The following is a 14,166-nucleotide window of genomic DNA, read 5'->3' as shown; positions in this document are numbered from 1 at the left end:
GTTCTTTACTTTAATCTCAGCATTCCTTGTTGTATTCCTTTTGATCAGAAGGAAGTTATTGTTTCAATCAGGAGGAAGCAAATAAATGTTCTTTAAGGAATTTCTGCATGGGGAGGAAAAGAGATACTGGTTTGAAAACTCAAGCCTTTGTTCTAGGTTAGCTGATACAGATCTGTGTCTGAATTCCCAATACTGGGGCAGCAGTAAGTGACCTGGACTCTTTCCAGATAAATAATTTCTAGTAAGTTGGCATTTGTCACCAGTAACAAGGATTTATCAAAAAAACCTTATGGATAAAATTGCATCCTTTTGCTTGATTCATGCAGGTGGGAAAATGTGGCTAGATATGGTGTTGGAATGGATTTGTTTTTTAAAATTTTATTTTATTTAACAGAATTGGTTTGTATTTTTGGATTTTAGGCAGGATCTTTCAAATAAAAATAAATTGGAGGGGAGTTAAACACTTACAACTTCCCTTTCCTCCCAGGAACATGACTAGAAATAGGTATAATTCCCACTAACTTGTGACTGCTTCAAGTGTGTCTGTAGCATCCAAGTTTGTTGTACTTATATATATGTGGATGGTAGATGGTGGGGTTTAGTATTTATTCTAGGTCTACCTTTAACAGAAGCATTGCATGGAGATTGATTTTTTAAAAAAATTAATCTCATGCATGTATAATAAATTCCACCCCCTTTCAAACCCACTCATGCACTTGGATTTCTAATGAATAAGCCTGCATATTTATTCATGAAGATTAAAAAACTGTACAGATAGAGGCAGCTGGTTGCACTTTTTTTTTTATTATTATTTTTGTTCTCTAAATCTGCTGACCTGTGATCAGTAGTAAAGAGAAAACCCTCTGATTAACTTAGGCTGTTTGCAGACTGGGACAGACAAAATGGCTCAGCTATTTACTGCTGAGGTACAGAACGTGGTTTCATTGAGTGGGATGGACAGAGGGAAGCAAGTGAGACAAAAAAATCACCTCTTTATATTTTAACAATGTGCCAAGCACACAAAATGACTTGTTGGCAAGGTATGCCTTGGTAGGTATGTGTCACCACATTTCTCCTCACAGAGAAAAGCAAGGCATAATTCTTCCCAAGAATATTTCTGGGATTCACATTCTCTGAACCTCAGAGAAAGGAAAAACAATTCTTATCTCATTTGTTTGTGCAAAAGTAGAATGCAATATGGAGATTATTTACCCAGAGTGATGGTGTTTTGTTTCCTTGGCCTATCAGGCCTAAATGTGTGTTTGTGCTGGGACTGTTGGGTGACAGTCACGAGGTGAGTGCAGTTCAGTGCTTGCAGATTCACTTTAGATGTAATGTCACATAGAACAATACAGTATAATAAAGTAATTAATTAACCTTCTAATAAAATGGAGTCCCCCTCATCATTTCTCCCTGCCACGGGGATCCCTGCAATACTTTAGGAATGTCCCTGGCTGGCCTGCCCTGCCATGGCTGGGTGTGACCCCCATGTCTGTCCCTGCAGGCCCTGCTGCTGTTGGGTGGCATTGCTCTGTCCTGCCTGGCTCTGGACCTGCTCTTCCTCCTGTTCTACTCCTTCTGGCTGTGCTGCCGCCACCGCAAGAGCGAGGAGCACCTCAATGCTGACTGCTGCTGCACGGCCTGGTGCGTCATCATCGCCACCCTCGTCTGCAGGTACGGCCATCCCCGTCCTCTGTGTCCTGAACCACGGCCCCACTCTTCAAATAATGCCTCAGGGTTTAGCTTTTATGTTTTTCAGACTCTCTGCTGCTTTAGTGTGTGGGTCTGGGGTTCATATTAAGGGATGGTGAGCTCTGTGCACAGAGCAGGGAGACAAAACAATTCCTTCTCTAGCTGGGGACCAAGGACAAATGATCCAAATCTCAGGCCCAAGAGCACAAACAATGTGGACTGAAGAGAGAAAAACAAGAAGGATGGGACTTCATAACCTAAAGCTATAATTGCACAATTAATTCCAATATGCAAATGGAGCAGAACTTATAAAAGTGAGAGACCCTGTGAGCAGTTTTGGAGGGGCTTGACAGCTGGCCTGCAAGCAAAGTTGAGTTAATAGAAGAAATAACAATTGATGATTTTTGAGTGTATCCATAGCAAGGAAGAAGACAAGGCCATCAGCATGGAAACAGATTAGAAAAGATAGCTTTGCACCAATGAATATAATAAGTTATTGTAATGTAGTAATGACTTAAGATCACGCTTTGTTAAGAGTATATAAGCTGGAGAACATGCACAATAAAAAATGTTTTCTTCTTGGACCCTAATCACGTATGTATATGTCACATCTGACCTAACAATGACAACCTGTCATTGATTTTGTGACCGTTTTTGTTCATCTTGGGTGTAGCCCTGGCTGGGCTCTTACACTGCCCAAGGTGGATCCATTGAGGATATCCTTTTAATAACTCCCTACTTTATTCTTTAACTCCATCTAGCCTGTGTTCTAGTGAAAAAGTTCTGTAAGTTATTGTCATTGTGTCAAAAGTTTGTTAACCTACCTCTATGTTCTAATCATATATAGCCAGAAATTTGAGGCTTGCCTGGGAAAACATCACAAAACTGATTAGTTTCTTAGTTCTCTTCTTTTTCCAGTAAATTGCTCAAGCAGGACTTTTTAGCTTCTATCTAATTGGCTATCCTTAAGTTTGAGGTAAAATCCCCTAGGTCCTATGAAATGTCTTTTTGCCTAATCAAAAAGGAAACTTCTGGGCTTCTTTTCCTTTTTGAGGAGACAAAGGACAGTTTTGTCACTCCATCAACAAGGAGTGCATTCCTACATTCTAGGTCAGCCTTCACAAGGCATCAAAATGCTCTCCCTCTACTTGGTAAATATTGGCAATAATCCCTCTGTCTTTCATTTCATGTATGTATGTTTTTAAATGTCTGTAATATATTTCCTTCCTTTCTACTGCTTGCAGAGCTGCCTGGTGGTTTGAGCAATGTGAAAAGGAATAGTTAATGTCCTGCTCTTTGATACTTTTCAAGTGATAAATCAAGGACCCTCTGTCCTTGGGAGCTTATCACTTAAACAGGTTGGATACAGCTGAAATATTTATCAGGTCTAAATGCAGATTTTCTCAGAACCTGGTGTCCAGAAAGAATCACTATGTGTGGGAGAGTAGATTAGGAAGAAAGAGTCACAGCTGATTCTTTTGGGTTTGGAAGGATTGGTGTTTGCCTGGAGGGAATGTTCAGATTTTGTAGCCTGTGTAAGACACTGCTGCATTTTGTTATCTGCACTTATGTTCCATCTCCAGGGGCTGCTGGTAATGGTGCCAGGGTCAGCAGTGTTTGGTGTTATGACTGAGCAATAGGAGCTTTTGGAGGTGAGGTGAAAAGAAGGATTGCTGAAAACCAAGGAAAAAATCAGTATTTAGTGGAGAATGGGTGCAGGAGAATTTAAAAGGAAATAATTTTCTAGAAAGTGGATGATGGGGCATCTGAAAGCAGGGATGTGTTTGCAGATAGGGAAGGAAGGAGCCTCTGATCTTGTTTTGGCTTGGGCAGAATGAGCCCTCTGGATGTGTGCCCTGTATCAAACACTTTCCAATTTGCTTTTCTTTCCAATTCCAAGCATCATCAACTCTTGCCCAAGGCTCCAGGTGGTCTCAGCTGCCCCTCTGTGGGTCAGGCAGGTCTGGGAGCAGCCCCCTATTCAGCGAGGAGGGAGCAATGGGATGGTTGTACTTGGCAGTGCCTTGTGGCTCTGTTTTGGCACTGGCCTGCTGGTAGGTGCTGGGTGTGCTGGTGACCCCTGTGCAGGTGAGGGGCTCCCTGGAGGCCAGGCTCAGCTGCTCAGGAGCCAGACTGGATTTGTGTGTTTGCTCTCTCGCGGCACTCGCTGCAGAGAACAGCAAACCCTTGCAGTGTTGGAACAGACAGAGCAGAGCAGACATTCTGTGGTGAGTTTAGCAGCTGGGGGTGGATTTGCCTGCAGAAGCAGGGGCTGAGGGCTGAGGAGGAGACCTTGTGTACCAGCCAGGATTGCTGCAAGGAGCTCTTCCATGCTTTGCTGCTTGCCAGGAGGTGCCTGGGGTGGAAAGGCAAACCACAGAACAACTTGTAAAGAAGAAATCTCAGCCTTATTCACCTTTATTTTTGTGATCTTAAGAGCTTCAGCTGCATCCATTCCAATTCACTGAGAGAGCTGTGGTCCTAACCCTTTCTTACAGAAGCTCTGCTGATGCTATTTATAGTTGTGCTGCTGCTACAGGCCCTTGTTAGCCATTGTTATGCAGCAAATGTGACCCAGGCAGCTGCTGCCCTGTGGTAGTTGTGTTTGTTTTTGGTTGTGGAAAGGGTGAGAAGGAGGTATTCTGCTCTTCTCCAGAGCATGTGTGAGATAATTTAACACTGGAAGGGCAGCATATAAATTCTGGTAAACTTGATGTGACTCTGTCAAATCCACGAGCTGGAAAGCTGCTTAGGCTTCCTCAAAATCTGAGCCATTTGTTCTCATCCTTGGTGTACAATTTGCTTCTGCAAGTATTAAATGCAGAACCATAAAACTAAGGGTCATAACATAAGGTTCTATCTGAACATCCAGTGATATTGGATGATCATTTTTCTTGACTTTTTAAATTATTTGCTTAATTTCCTCTCTGAAATCAGCATGCCTGAGCAAGAGCAGGTTGGTACCACCATGGTGAGGAAGGTGCTGCTGCTGTCCTGCAGGGCTGAGGTTGGTTTTCTGCCTCTCTGCAGCAGCTGGATGCCACAGTGCCCCCAAAGCAGTGTGTGTTGATGCTCTGAGCTCAGTCTGTGCTGGGAATGCAGACACAGCTCCCAACAATCCCACTCCAGCTGTTGGAATCCACCTGGGACTTCCTGCTAGCACTGATTAAAGATTAGCCCTCTGCATAGATCCTGTGCTCTCCCAGCTGTGTGTCACACACTCCAGAAGAGCCAGAGCAGCTGTCCTGATGGGGTATGAGGCTGTTCTGACCCTCTGAGGCTGTTCTGAACCTCTGCCTGCCCTGGGAGGCACTTCTGTGCCTCTGGTTGGGTGCTGAGGCAGCGAGAGGTTCCAGCCAGCAGCAGGTTTGCTCTGTCTGAGCACTTGGAAGGGGACTCTTGTCCTCCTAGCTGAGAGCTGTTAACTCTGGTGAAGTCCAGCTGTGCCTAGAACATGGTTCTCTGGGTTCCCTCAGTGCCAGGGGGCTGTTTGAGCTGTGAGTGCTGCTCTGTGCTTGGCTGTTTCCTAATCACTCACAGCAGGGAGAATGCTGAGCCAGCATTCTGAGGCAGAACTGGTGAACAGGAGCTTCCAACAAAATGTCTCTATTGAGTCTTCCCAGTTGCTCTAGCCACAAAGCTACAGGAATGCTTAGCCTGGATTTTTCCATTAATGCTTCAGTGCTAGCCCTCACTAATTTTGATTGGTTTCTGTGTATGGGGAGTTGTCTTATAAACCATCTCACCCACTGCTTAGGTGACCCTAATTCTCCCAGAAGGGACCTCAGCTCCAAAGGTGGGGAGAAAGCTTTGTGGAGAGGGCATCAGGAAGAAATGGGTGCAAATAAATGGTAAAAACTTGTTTTATCAAGTGCCAGTAATAGCACTTTCCCCTGGTGTGAAAGTGCAAGGTGGTAATTAGGCAGACAAATTAACATTCCTCCTGAGAACCTGAAGTCTAAAAAGGGCTCTCCTTATGAAGTTCCTGTAATTAAAGATGACTTGGTGTAGTTAGATTATTCATTTCTAAGGATGTGATGTGAATGGCTAGTGCTCATCTTTGCAGGCTGCTGTCTGGGTACCCAAGGGTCACAGTCTGTGTGTGGGTATTACAGCAGGAGGATCTCATCACCAGAAAGCACAGAGAACCTCTCTGTGTCAGATCAATGCTCTGATGTTCATCATGTGTAAATGCAGAAAACATTTTTTTGTTTTTTGCAGGTCACATTGCAAGAAAATTCAGAATTACACTTCCTTTATTTTTTTCTGGTTCTTCACCTAGGTGTCCAAAGTGCAGGTGGTTCTTGCACACAAACAATGGGAAAGCTGCTCTCCAGACTTGAATTTCTGGAGTCTTGCTGAAAAGTGACACTGAGGTGTGTGTACAGCCTGCAGGAGTTTAGATCCCACTGTTGTATCTGTAGGAAAAGACAGAAATCCTGGTGTGCACCTCTTCCATCTCACTTGTACCACTCTTTGAGGAGCTTGTGGAGCTCTGTGTCCCCAGTGGGTGTCTGTGAGTGTGATATCACTGGTGGTGAGAGCTTTAAGCTCAAAGTGCAATTTTCTTGACTTAAAAGTGGGTTTCTTGAAACTTACCAAAACTATTGAGTAGCCAAGTGGCTTTTTAAGTGCAGCGTTGAATAGCAGGAGCAACGTTCTAAATGGCCTGTAAGACTGTGATATATTGATTTTTAAAGAATTTATTAAAAAATATGAGTGAGAGGGAAAGCAGAGGAGAGGTGGTGGTAGTGAAAGTGACAGGAAACTGGCCAAGGTAGGTTTGGGAGGAGGAATTGAGGATGGGACAGTTTGGATTTGGGAGGAGGAATTGAGGATGGGACGGTTTGGATTTGGGAGGAGGAATTGAGGATGGGACGGTTTGGATTTGGGAGGAGAGAGGGGTATGAGCACTCAAAGGGAAGTGGAACAGAAGCAAGACTGGCAGAAATAGCCATGACTTTCCTATGGAAGCACTGAAAATGTGTTGGAGTATCTTCCAGGAGGTGCCAGGGTAGAGAAGAGCTGTGTCATTCAGGGATGCTGTCCTTGCATCCAGGCTGTGTGACAGAAATGCCCCCTTTGGGTGATGATTTTGTCATCCTGTGCTGGGAGATGGATCTGCTGGATCTTAGGCCACTGTGCCTTCCAGGGTTCGTGCAAGAAGCCTTGTGATTTTTCATGACCTCAAGGACTTATGCTGCTGGGTTAAGAGGAGTTGGTCTATTTTTATTTTAAAAGAATGCTCTTAAATAGAAGGAGCCCCTCTGTTTCCCTTTAATCATATAAAAGGTAGTTAAAAACTAGTGTAAATCCTTAAATCTGCTTTAAACAATAGCAACTCATATCAGTGTGTGTGGGCAGGGATTTGAAACAACTATTGGATTTAGATGAAGCCAAATGCAAACAAAGCTCAGCAGCAGCAGTTCCCCCCTGGCTGCCCTTCAGTTCTGCCCCTCCTCAGGCACAGCTGCCCCCAGCCCAGATTTGTGGGATGGGTTCCTTCCCTCTCTACCCTGATAGGAAGAGGAAAAGCCACCAAACTGCTCCTGGGGGAAGGACTGGCTGTGTAAGTGGTCCTTGCCAGCTCAGGGTGGGAATGCAGAGCTGGCTTTTGCAGGGCAGGAATGGAATAATTAACACTTCATGTGTAATTTGCAGTGCATGTGTGAGTCTCATGTCTACAGGAGTTTATTATTGGATTGAATGGCTTTTATCCCAATTGTTCTGCTGCGGGGTTTGCTTTCAGGAGCAGTGGCTGTGCCTGGAGGGGCAGGGCAGTGGGAGCTGTGGTTTTTACTGGGCAGGATGGGAAACCTATGGAAAACTGCCAGCATAGATCTGCCTCCAACAGGGCAACGAGTTTAAAGTCACTTGTTTGTATTGCCAGCACTTCATCCTGGTACCTGTGAGTAAACTGGCTGCTCTGTGCAGCATCCCCAAGGATCCTGCTGCTATTCCAGAGTGCTGTTTCTGAGTCTTTCCCACCAAAACTGTGCTACTGTGCTGGGAATACTGAGAGCCAAGCAGCAGATTTTGGGCACTTACCAAGTCTTTGCTGAAAGAATAGGCTTCTAGTAGCTGTAAACAGGCTGAATAGAAATTGCTCGCTAATTAAAGGGGTCAGATCTGCCTATTCAATGTCCAGAATGTTCTGGAATTTATTTGGTGCCTATGGTAGGAACAACTGTTAAGTTTTTTCTGCAACTCAGGAGGCTGAAAGGGTCTGTGTGAATTTCTTTGCTCTGATAAGGAGAAATCCAAGCCATGGTTTTGTAATTTCTGTGATGGGGTGCTGAGTTGCCTTATCCTGGGCATAGCTGTGCATCTGTAATCTCTGTGCTTCAGGGGGAGGGGGGAGTGTGTCTTTTTTATCCCTTCCACCCCCGTGCACCCCAGGCATGTGTTATCAAGCTCTGATAATAGCTGCAACCAGAGGAATGCAGAGGGCTTTTCTCTCTTGAGTTATCAGCGTAATTTGCATTAGGAAAATGTTTGAGGAATGGTGTTCCTGAAGAAAGAGGCACATTCCTTTTATTAATGCTAAATATTTAGTCACATAGTTACACAGAAGGAGTCTTGTTGCCTCTCTTTCTGTTTGTGAAGGCTGCCTCTTGTCCCTAGAAGACTCCTTGGTTTTTATGGGCCAAGCTCTCTATAATTTATGGAGATTCAATTGCTGGAAAAAGCATGAGGCTGACACAGATTTTCCTGGTGAATCTGCTTCCAGATTATGATCTTTGCTTCTATTTCTTGTCACATACAAGGAGAAATGTGACCAGGTGAACTGCATTGTTCTGCTCACTCTTTTGAAGCAGAACCTAGGCAAGGAGGAATGGATGTGTCTTCCTGCAGGAGAGGAGCAAGAGCAGGAACAGTACACAAAGGTGTTGTGAAGGAACTAAATGTTTCATCCAGAATAAGTTTAGATTTACAACAGGATCATCACCACCTCCTTCCTCTGCACTGCCACAAACACAACCTTGGTGTCATGAGAACCTTCCTAGAAAAGGTCCTGGGTGCTCTCAAGCTAAATATAACATGGGAACAGAAAAATTGTGTCTTGGTAAGGTTTGGTTGCCCTGAGTTTAGTTGTGTCATCCCTTCACAAGTTCTTTCCTCCTCTATTATTAGGAAATATGGGCTTGAGGAGAGGAACTGTGAGTTCCTGCAGTGATGTCTTCATAGAAGAGGTATTGCTGACTTGCATGAGATAATCCTCTGGTTGCAACTCATTTACAGGATCTTCCTCCTTTAAGTGAGGCTTAAGCTAATATGGTTTACTTCATAATTGGGGCAGACTGATATGTGTGGACAATTATAGAAAATCAGCTGATAGGTGGTAATTTGCTAAGCAGCTAGAGTTGAATTGTGTCTGCAAGCTTGAAATTTGCTTGCTTTAAAAATAAATAAGCCTTTTGTCCCAGTAAGTTATTATGCCTCCCTTCCCAGTACTCTAAATCAGTGTGACACAAATGTTTCTAATGGGAAGATAAATCAAGATAATGTTCATAGATATTTCACAGGGTAGAGAAGAGGGCATGGAAAATCTATCTGGAGGAATCACCACCATGGGCAAGCAGTCAAAGCAAGCTCTTTGTGTCCTGCTTTAAAAAAAATGTAACAAAATTTCATGTAGAGAGGGCATCTTGCACAGCAATGGCAGCTCTCACAGGAGCCACAGGCTGGATTTCTGGTTCTGAGCTCCCAAACAGTAATCTAACAGATTTTCATTATTTTACCATAAATGAAATATATGTTCTGCTTGTGTTTGCTGTGTTCTGCTCTTGGCCCTGTGGGTGCTGCATGGAGAGCTGCTGGCTGTGAATATTCACAGGTGCAAACTGAGCAGCAGCACGACCCCAGCTCCCTGCGGGCGGGAGCGCCTTCCCTTTGGTGGGAAATGACTCTGCAGCCATCAGCCCTGTGCTACCCACTTGCCTTTCAGCTTTACCTCTGCCTTTTGGTGCTTTTCTTCCTCTGCAGTGCTGGAATTGCTGTGGGATTCTACGGGAATGGGGAGACCAGCGACGGCATCCACCGGCTGACGTACTCGCTGCGCCACGCCAACCGCACCGTGGCCGGCGTGCAGGACAGGGTGAGCACCCCAAAAACGGCCTTGGGGCCACCAGCAGCCTCACTCAGCACCTCTCCTCCTGAATCTGGCTGTGCCTGAGTCTCTTCCTGTTTTCTCTCAGTATCCGGGCTCAGATTGTGCTAAAATTTCCATTAGTGGTGGGGTGATTTCTTCCGCTCGTCTAAAAATAACAAAGCGAATGCGGCTTGTGGAGTGAAGTCTTCTCTTTGCTAGGCTTGAAAACAGCTTGTGATCAGCTCTCTCCTCCACACCCAGGAGAGGAGGCAGGCCAAAGCAGACAAATCTTAATAAAATGTAGCATTTGGGTACCATTGGTTGTTCCTGTGCTGTCTCTAATTTCATGGTATCATACTGCAACCCTGATGTAAAATGTGTGCGTGTGTTAAGGCTCAGCTGAGGTGCCATCACTGCAAACAATCTCCCTTACAGATGCTTTTAAGTTGCTTTTGAGGGGTAAGCAGTCTGAGCCTCTTAAGACAGAGGGCTGGTAATCTGGAAGCTGTCCATAACTTGCTAGGAAGAATGAATTCCCTCTTACTTCCTTGGCTTCCTGTACTTTAATTTTTTTTTTTGTTTTAAATTTGTTTATCCCCCATTTTCTTTCCCACACTGTAGGTACTGGACACTGCAGTGGCCCTGAACCAAACAGTGGAACCAAACTTGCTCGTCCTGGAGGAGATGTTCAAGAAGCAGACAGACTACCTGCAAATTGTCCAGAAACTACAAAGTCTCTTGGATAATCTGGTCAGGCAAACGACTGAGATCCCCTTCTGGAAGAATGACGAGCTGTCTCTGGAGGAGCTGGCAATTCAGATTGACCTCTATGACTGGTACAGGTGTGTAGCATGCTGTACTGTAGTGGTTGTAACATCTGCTTTGGCCTGTTTTGCAAAAATTATGTGCATGTTCTGGGTGACTGAGCCAAAGGCTCTGTTTATTGCTGCAGGTGCTCTTGGCCCACAGAGCTGATTTGTTTCTTACAGCAGGACTGTATTCCATTTAAATCAAAATGCACAGCTTTTTTTTCTTAAGTATCTTTATTACCAACTGATGAGAAATTTATTCTCAATATACAAAATCTGTAGTTTGTGTTCTAGCACTGGGGAAAAAAACCAGCCCCAGGTATAGCTTCTTCTCTGTCCTAATAAGTGCATAAGGAATACATTAAATGGAGTAGAAAATGGCACTAGTTCTGTAAGTTAATTCCACAGCCTAACATTCCTTTTTATTAAACATATTCAGTAAGATATTGCATCAGTTGTATTCCACAAAAGAAAATCTCTATCCAAACATGTGGAATAAATAACTGAAGCATTTCCTGACAAATATCTAGGAAGTTCAAGAAGCTGCAATGCCTTTTCTTCCTCTGATGACCAGTGAATGTGACAACACACTAGAAAACACTAGCAGTGACATTTCTCAACAACTGTTTGTGCTGAGCATGTTGTGTAAATTCTTTTACCTGCCTCAACTTCCAATCCCACAAATACCCAGAGCTCTCTGGAGATTAATCTTTGGAGGTGGTTTTGGGGAAGAGAAGGACTCTGTTTTCCCCAGAAGTCACAACTGCTTCTTGATCTGTGCTTTTTACACACCAGTTTTCCTTTGCAGACTGTGTTTTTGTTTGCTGCAGGTGGCTGGGATACCTGGGCCTGCTCCTGTTCAATGTCCTGATATGTTTGCTGGTGCTCTTTGGGCTCATTAGAAACTCCAGGGCCATTCTTATGGGGTAAGTCTTGATCTGGGGACATTGCATAAGAAAGTCAGCTGAAAGCAAGTGCCTGCTAGTGGGAACCTCTCCCTGTTGTCAACTGATATCAAGGACATCTGAAACTGAACATCTTACAGTTCCTCTGAGTAGAGAGACATTGTAGAGTGTAGCTGTGTGGAGATAGAGTTTCACACAAGAGATGTTCACAGGAAGGTTCTTGAGCTATAAAATCAAAGGTGAGGAGCTCATCCAGGCTGTCTGCTTTCCACTGGCTGGCTTTGGAAGCCTCCATTTGCTGGGAGATAATAATGTGAACATCCTTCCTTAAAATGACAGGCTTTAAAAATCTCCCCTTAGTTCTCTGCAGTTGGGAAGCATTTGTTAATTGATGATAAGCATTGCAGGTGCCTACACAACCTGCAGCATTGCCTTCTGTGTCTCTATCTGCTCTTGTTACCTGGGGCTGTCACACCTGAGGAAACATTAAACTGAGAACAAGCCATGGTTTGCACAGGGATGAGAAGGAGTCTTGTTGCCATGGCACTGCAATGTTAATGCATGTCTGTTTCTCAAAAGCACTGAAAATGCCCCATTACAGGAAAAAACTCTTCCTCTCCTTATCTTGTAGCTTGGCATATTTGGCAAAGAGCCTGGTATCATAAACACAGTGACAGTTTGATTACTGACATGGCCAAGGGTTTCTCCTGGTTCGTGGTGGTGCCATTAATAATTGGAATGTGTATCCAGATTTATTATTTACCAGATGATTTCATACCTGGCAGGTTATACAGACAAAAGTCCAAGTGGATGCACAGATGGCAGACCTGGGGCTTAAATTAGAATCTCATTCCCCGTTAGCCAGAAGTTCATATTAAGGCATTCCCTAAAGGGAGCACATGGCATAAAGAAACAAGTGTATCACAGCCAGGCAAGATGGTGAAATGCCAGTTTTAGATCTTTTAGCCAAGCAATCAGTTACTGACCCAGTCATCTTCATTTAAAGTAAAACAACAAATGTGTCTTATTGATTAACATGCTCAGCTGGAGGCACAAAGCTGTGGTGTCCTTATGTCATAAACCCACAGAACCTTGCTGATACATGGCTGATAATTTTTGCATCCATTTGGAAAAGGCATAGCAAAGTCTTTAGTGTCTCATTTCAGAGTGCAGCACAGATGTCAGTCTGGTGAAACTCCCTTACTTCTGCAAGATGAGGCATAGATCCATTCACAGAATAGGGATTATTTGGAATTAAAATAAGTTAGTAAACTGAGGGCTAGTTTGTTGGGTTTTTTTTAATGGAGACCCATAGGTTTACTTTTTTAAAGCTCTAGTATTCAGTGAGACAAATGTAGCAGAAAAAAGATATCCCTTCCTCACAGAGAGGGTTGTACTAGGTTTGAATAAAGAATGTCTTGGTTATGAACAGGTTTTTGTATTGTTCAGGGTGTGGGTGGGAAGGGATCTACTTATGTTTCAAAGCTTGAGGGAAAAAGCATCCCAAAGAGAGCAAGCCAGTGTCTCTTTCCTTTGAAGATAGAAACAGATAAAATGAAACTGCTTATTAGTCTGCAGCCCTTTACCTGAGGGAGCTGAGGAGCATTCTAGCCTAAATATCTCTACCACTCATACTGACAGCAAGGGTGAAGAGCTAATGTGCTGGTTGGGAAGTGCAAAAGCCTTTTCCATGAGTGTGTGCTCCTGAATGTCACTGAGAGCGCTGCTCTGCCAGCCCTCTGCCTTGTGGCTGCTTGGCAGCAGACACATCTCAGGATTTCTGTCAGTAATGAGGTCCAGCTGTCAGAACAGAGCTTCAAATCTGCAGAGATGGACTCACATGGCAGTGGGGGGCACCTGAACTGCAGCTCCAAGCTGTTTGCCTGCAGGTGACTTTCTCTCCTGGAGCTGTGTGGGATGCTTGGTGCTGTTCAGGTGCACCAGCTTGGAGCCAAGGTCTCCTAACAGGGGCTGTGTTCCCTCCCACCATCTGTAGCCATGTGGTGCTTACACCCAACAACTTCATTTATTGCAGGCACAGGAGAGATTTCTCCAGTTTTGCATCAGTGTGGTTTTGTGCGGTTTTCTTTATTTAGCACATTTTTCTTTGGGTATCTTTGGACCTGGAAAATGAAGTCTAGAATGGGAAGAGTGAAAGTGATGGGACTGTAGTGAACCTCCTGCCAATCTGCCTCCCCTACAGCCACCTCTGAGGCTTTGTGCCTTTGGTTTCCCTGCTAGAAGCAGGACCAAACTTTGCTTCCCTACTTCTCCCTTCCCCTGCAGCTCTAGGGCAGGTGATGCAGTAACCAACAGCTGGATGTGAACTGCTCTGGGTGCTGCTGTCCATGACATCTAAAATAGGATTGTTTAGCTGAACATACAGTCAGTGGCTGATAATTTCTTGGGTTTGGTAATTGCTTTGGACTCCAAATAATACATCTTGTGAAAGGAACTGCTTGAAATCAGAGCTGCTACATCTGCCATCTGTCTGTCTCCCACAGGGTGTGCTTGCTTGGGGTGTTTGCCCTGATTGTCAGCTGGGGATCCCTGGGCCTGGAGCTGGCTGTTGCTGTGGTGAGTGGCTGACATCCAAATCCTATCACCCTTTGCTGCAGGTTTAGCAGACACCAGATTAATGTTGTGCTGTGCCTGTTTTACAGCACCT

The 14,166-nt window shown here is 44.4% G+C and overlaps 1 protein-coding gene across 3 annotated transcripts in view; it reads left to right on the top strand.

Moving 5' to 3' along the window:
• TTYH3 (tweety family member 3) overlaps positions 1–14,166 on the top strand; it is a 72,536-nt gene that overhangs the window by 36,696 nt on the left and 21,674 nt on the right. For all 3 annotated transcript variants that reach the window (XM_066560524.1, XM_066560523.1, XM_066560522.1), the window contains exons 2-6: positions 1,505–1,674; positions 9,679–9,790; positions 10,406–10,626; positions 11,424–11,519; positions 14,003–14,075. In XM_066560524.1, coding sequence (XP_066416621.1) covers positions 1,505–1,674; positions 9,679–9,790; positions 10,406–10,626; positions 11,424–11,519; positions 14,003–14,075 — 672 coding nt within the window. The remainder of the gene's footprint in view (positions 1–1,504; positions 1,675–9,678; positions 9,791–10,405; positions 10,627–11,423; positions 11,520–14,002; positions 14,076–14,166) is intronic.

Source organism: Molothrus aeneus, chromosome 16 (assembly GCF_037042795.1).
Source record: "Molothrus aeneus isolate 106 chromosome 16, BPBGC_Maene_1.0, whole genome shotgun sequence".
NCBI classification, from domain to species: domain Eukaryota; kingdom Metazoa; phylum Chordata; class Aves; order Passeriformes; family Icteridae; genus Molothrus; species Molothrus aeneus.
Note: the sequence above shows the minus strand (reverse complement) of the source record. Positions and strands in the feature narration are given on the sequence as shown.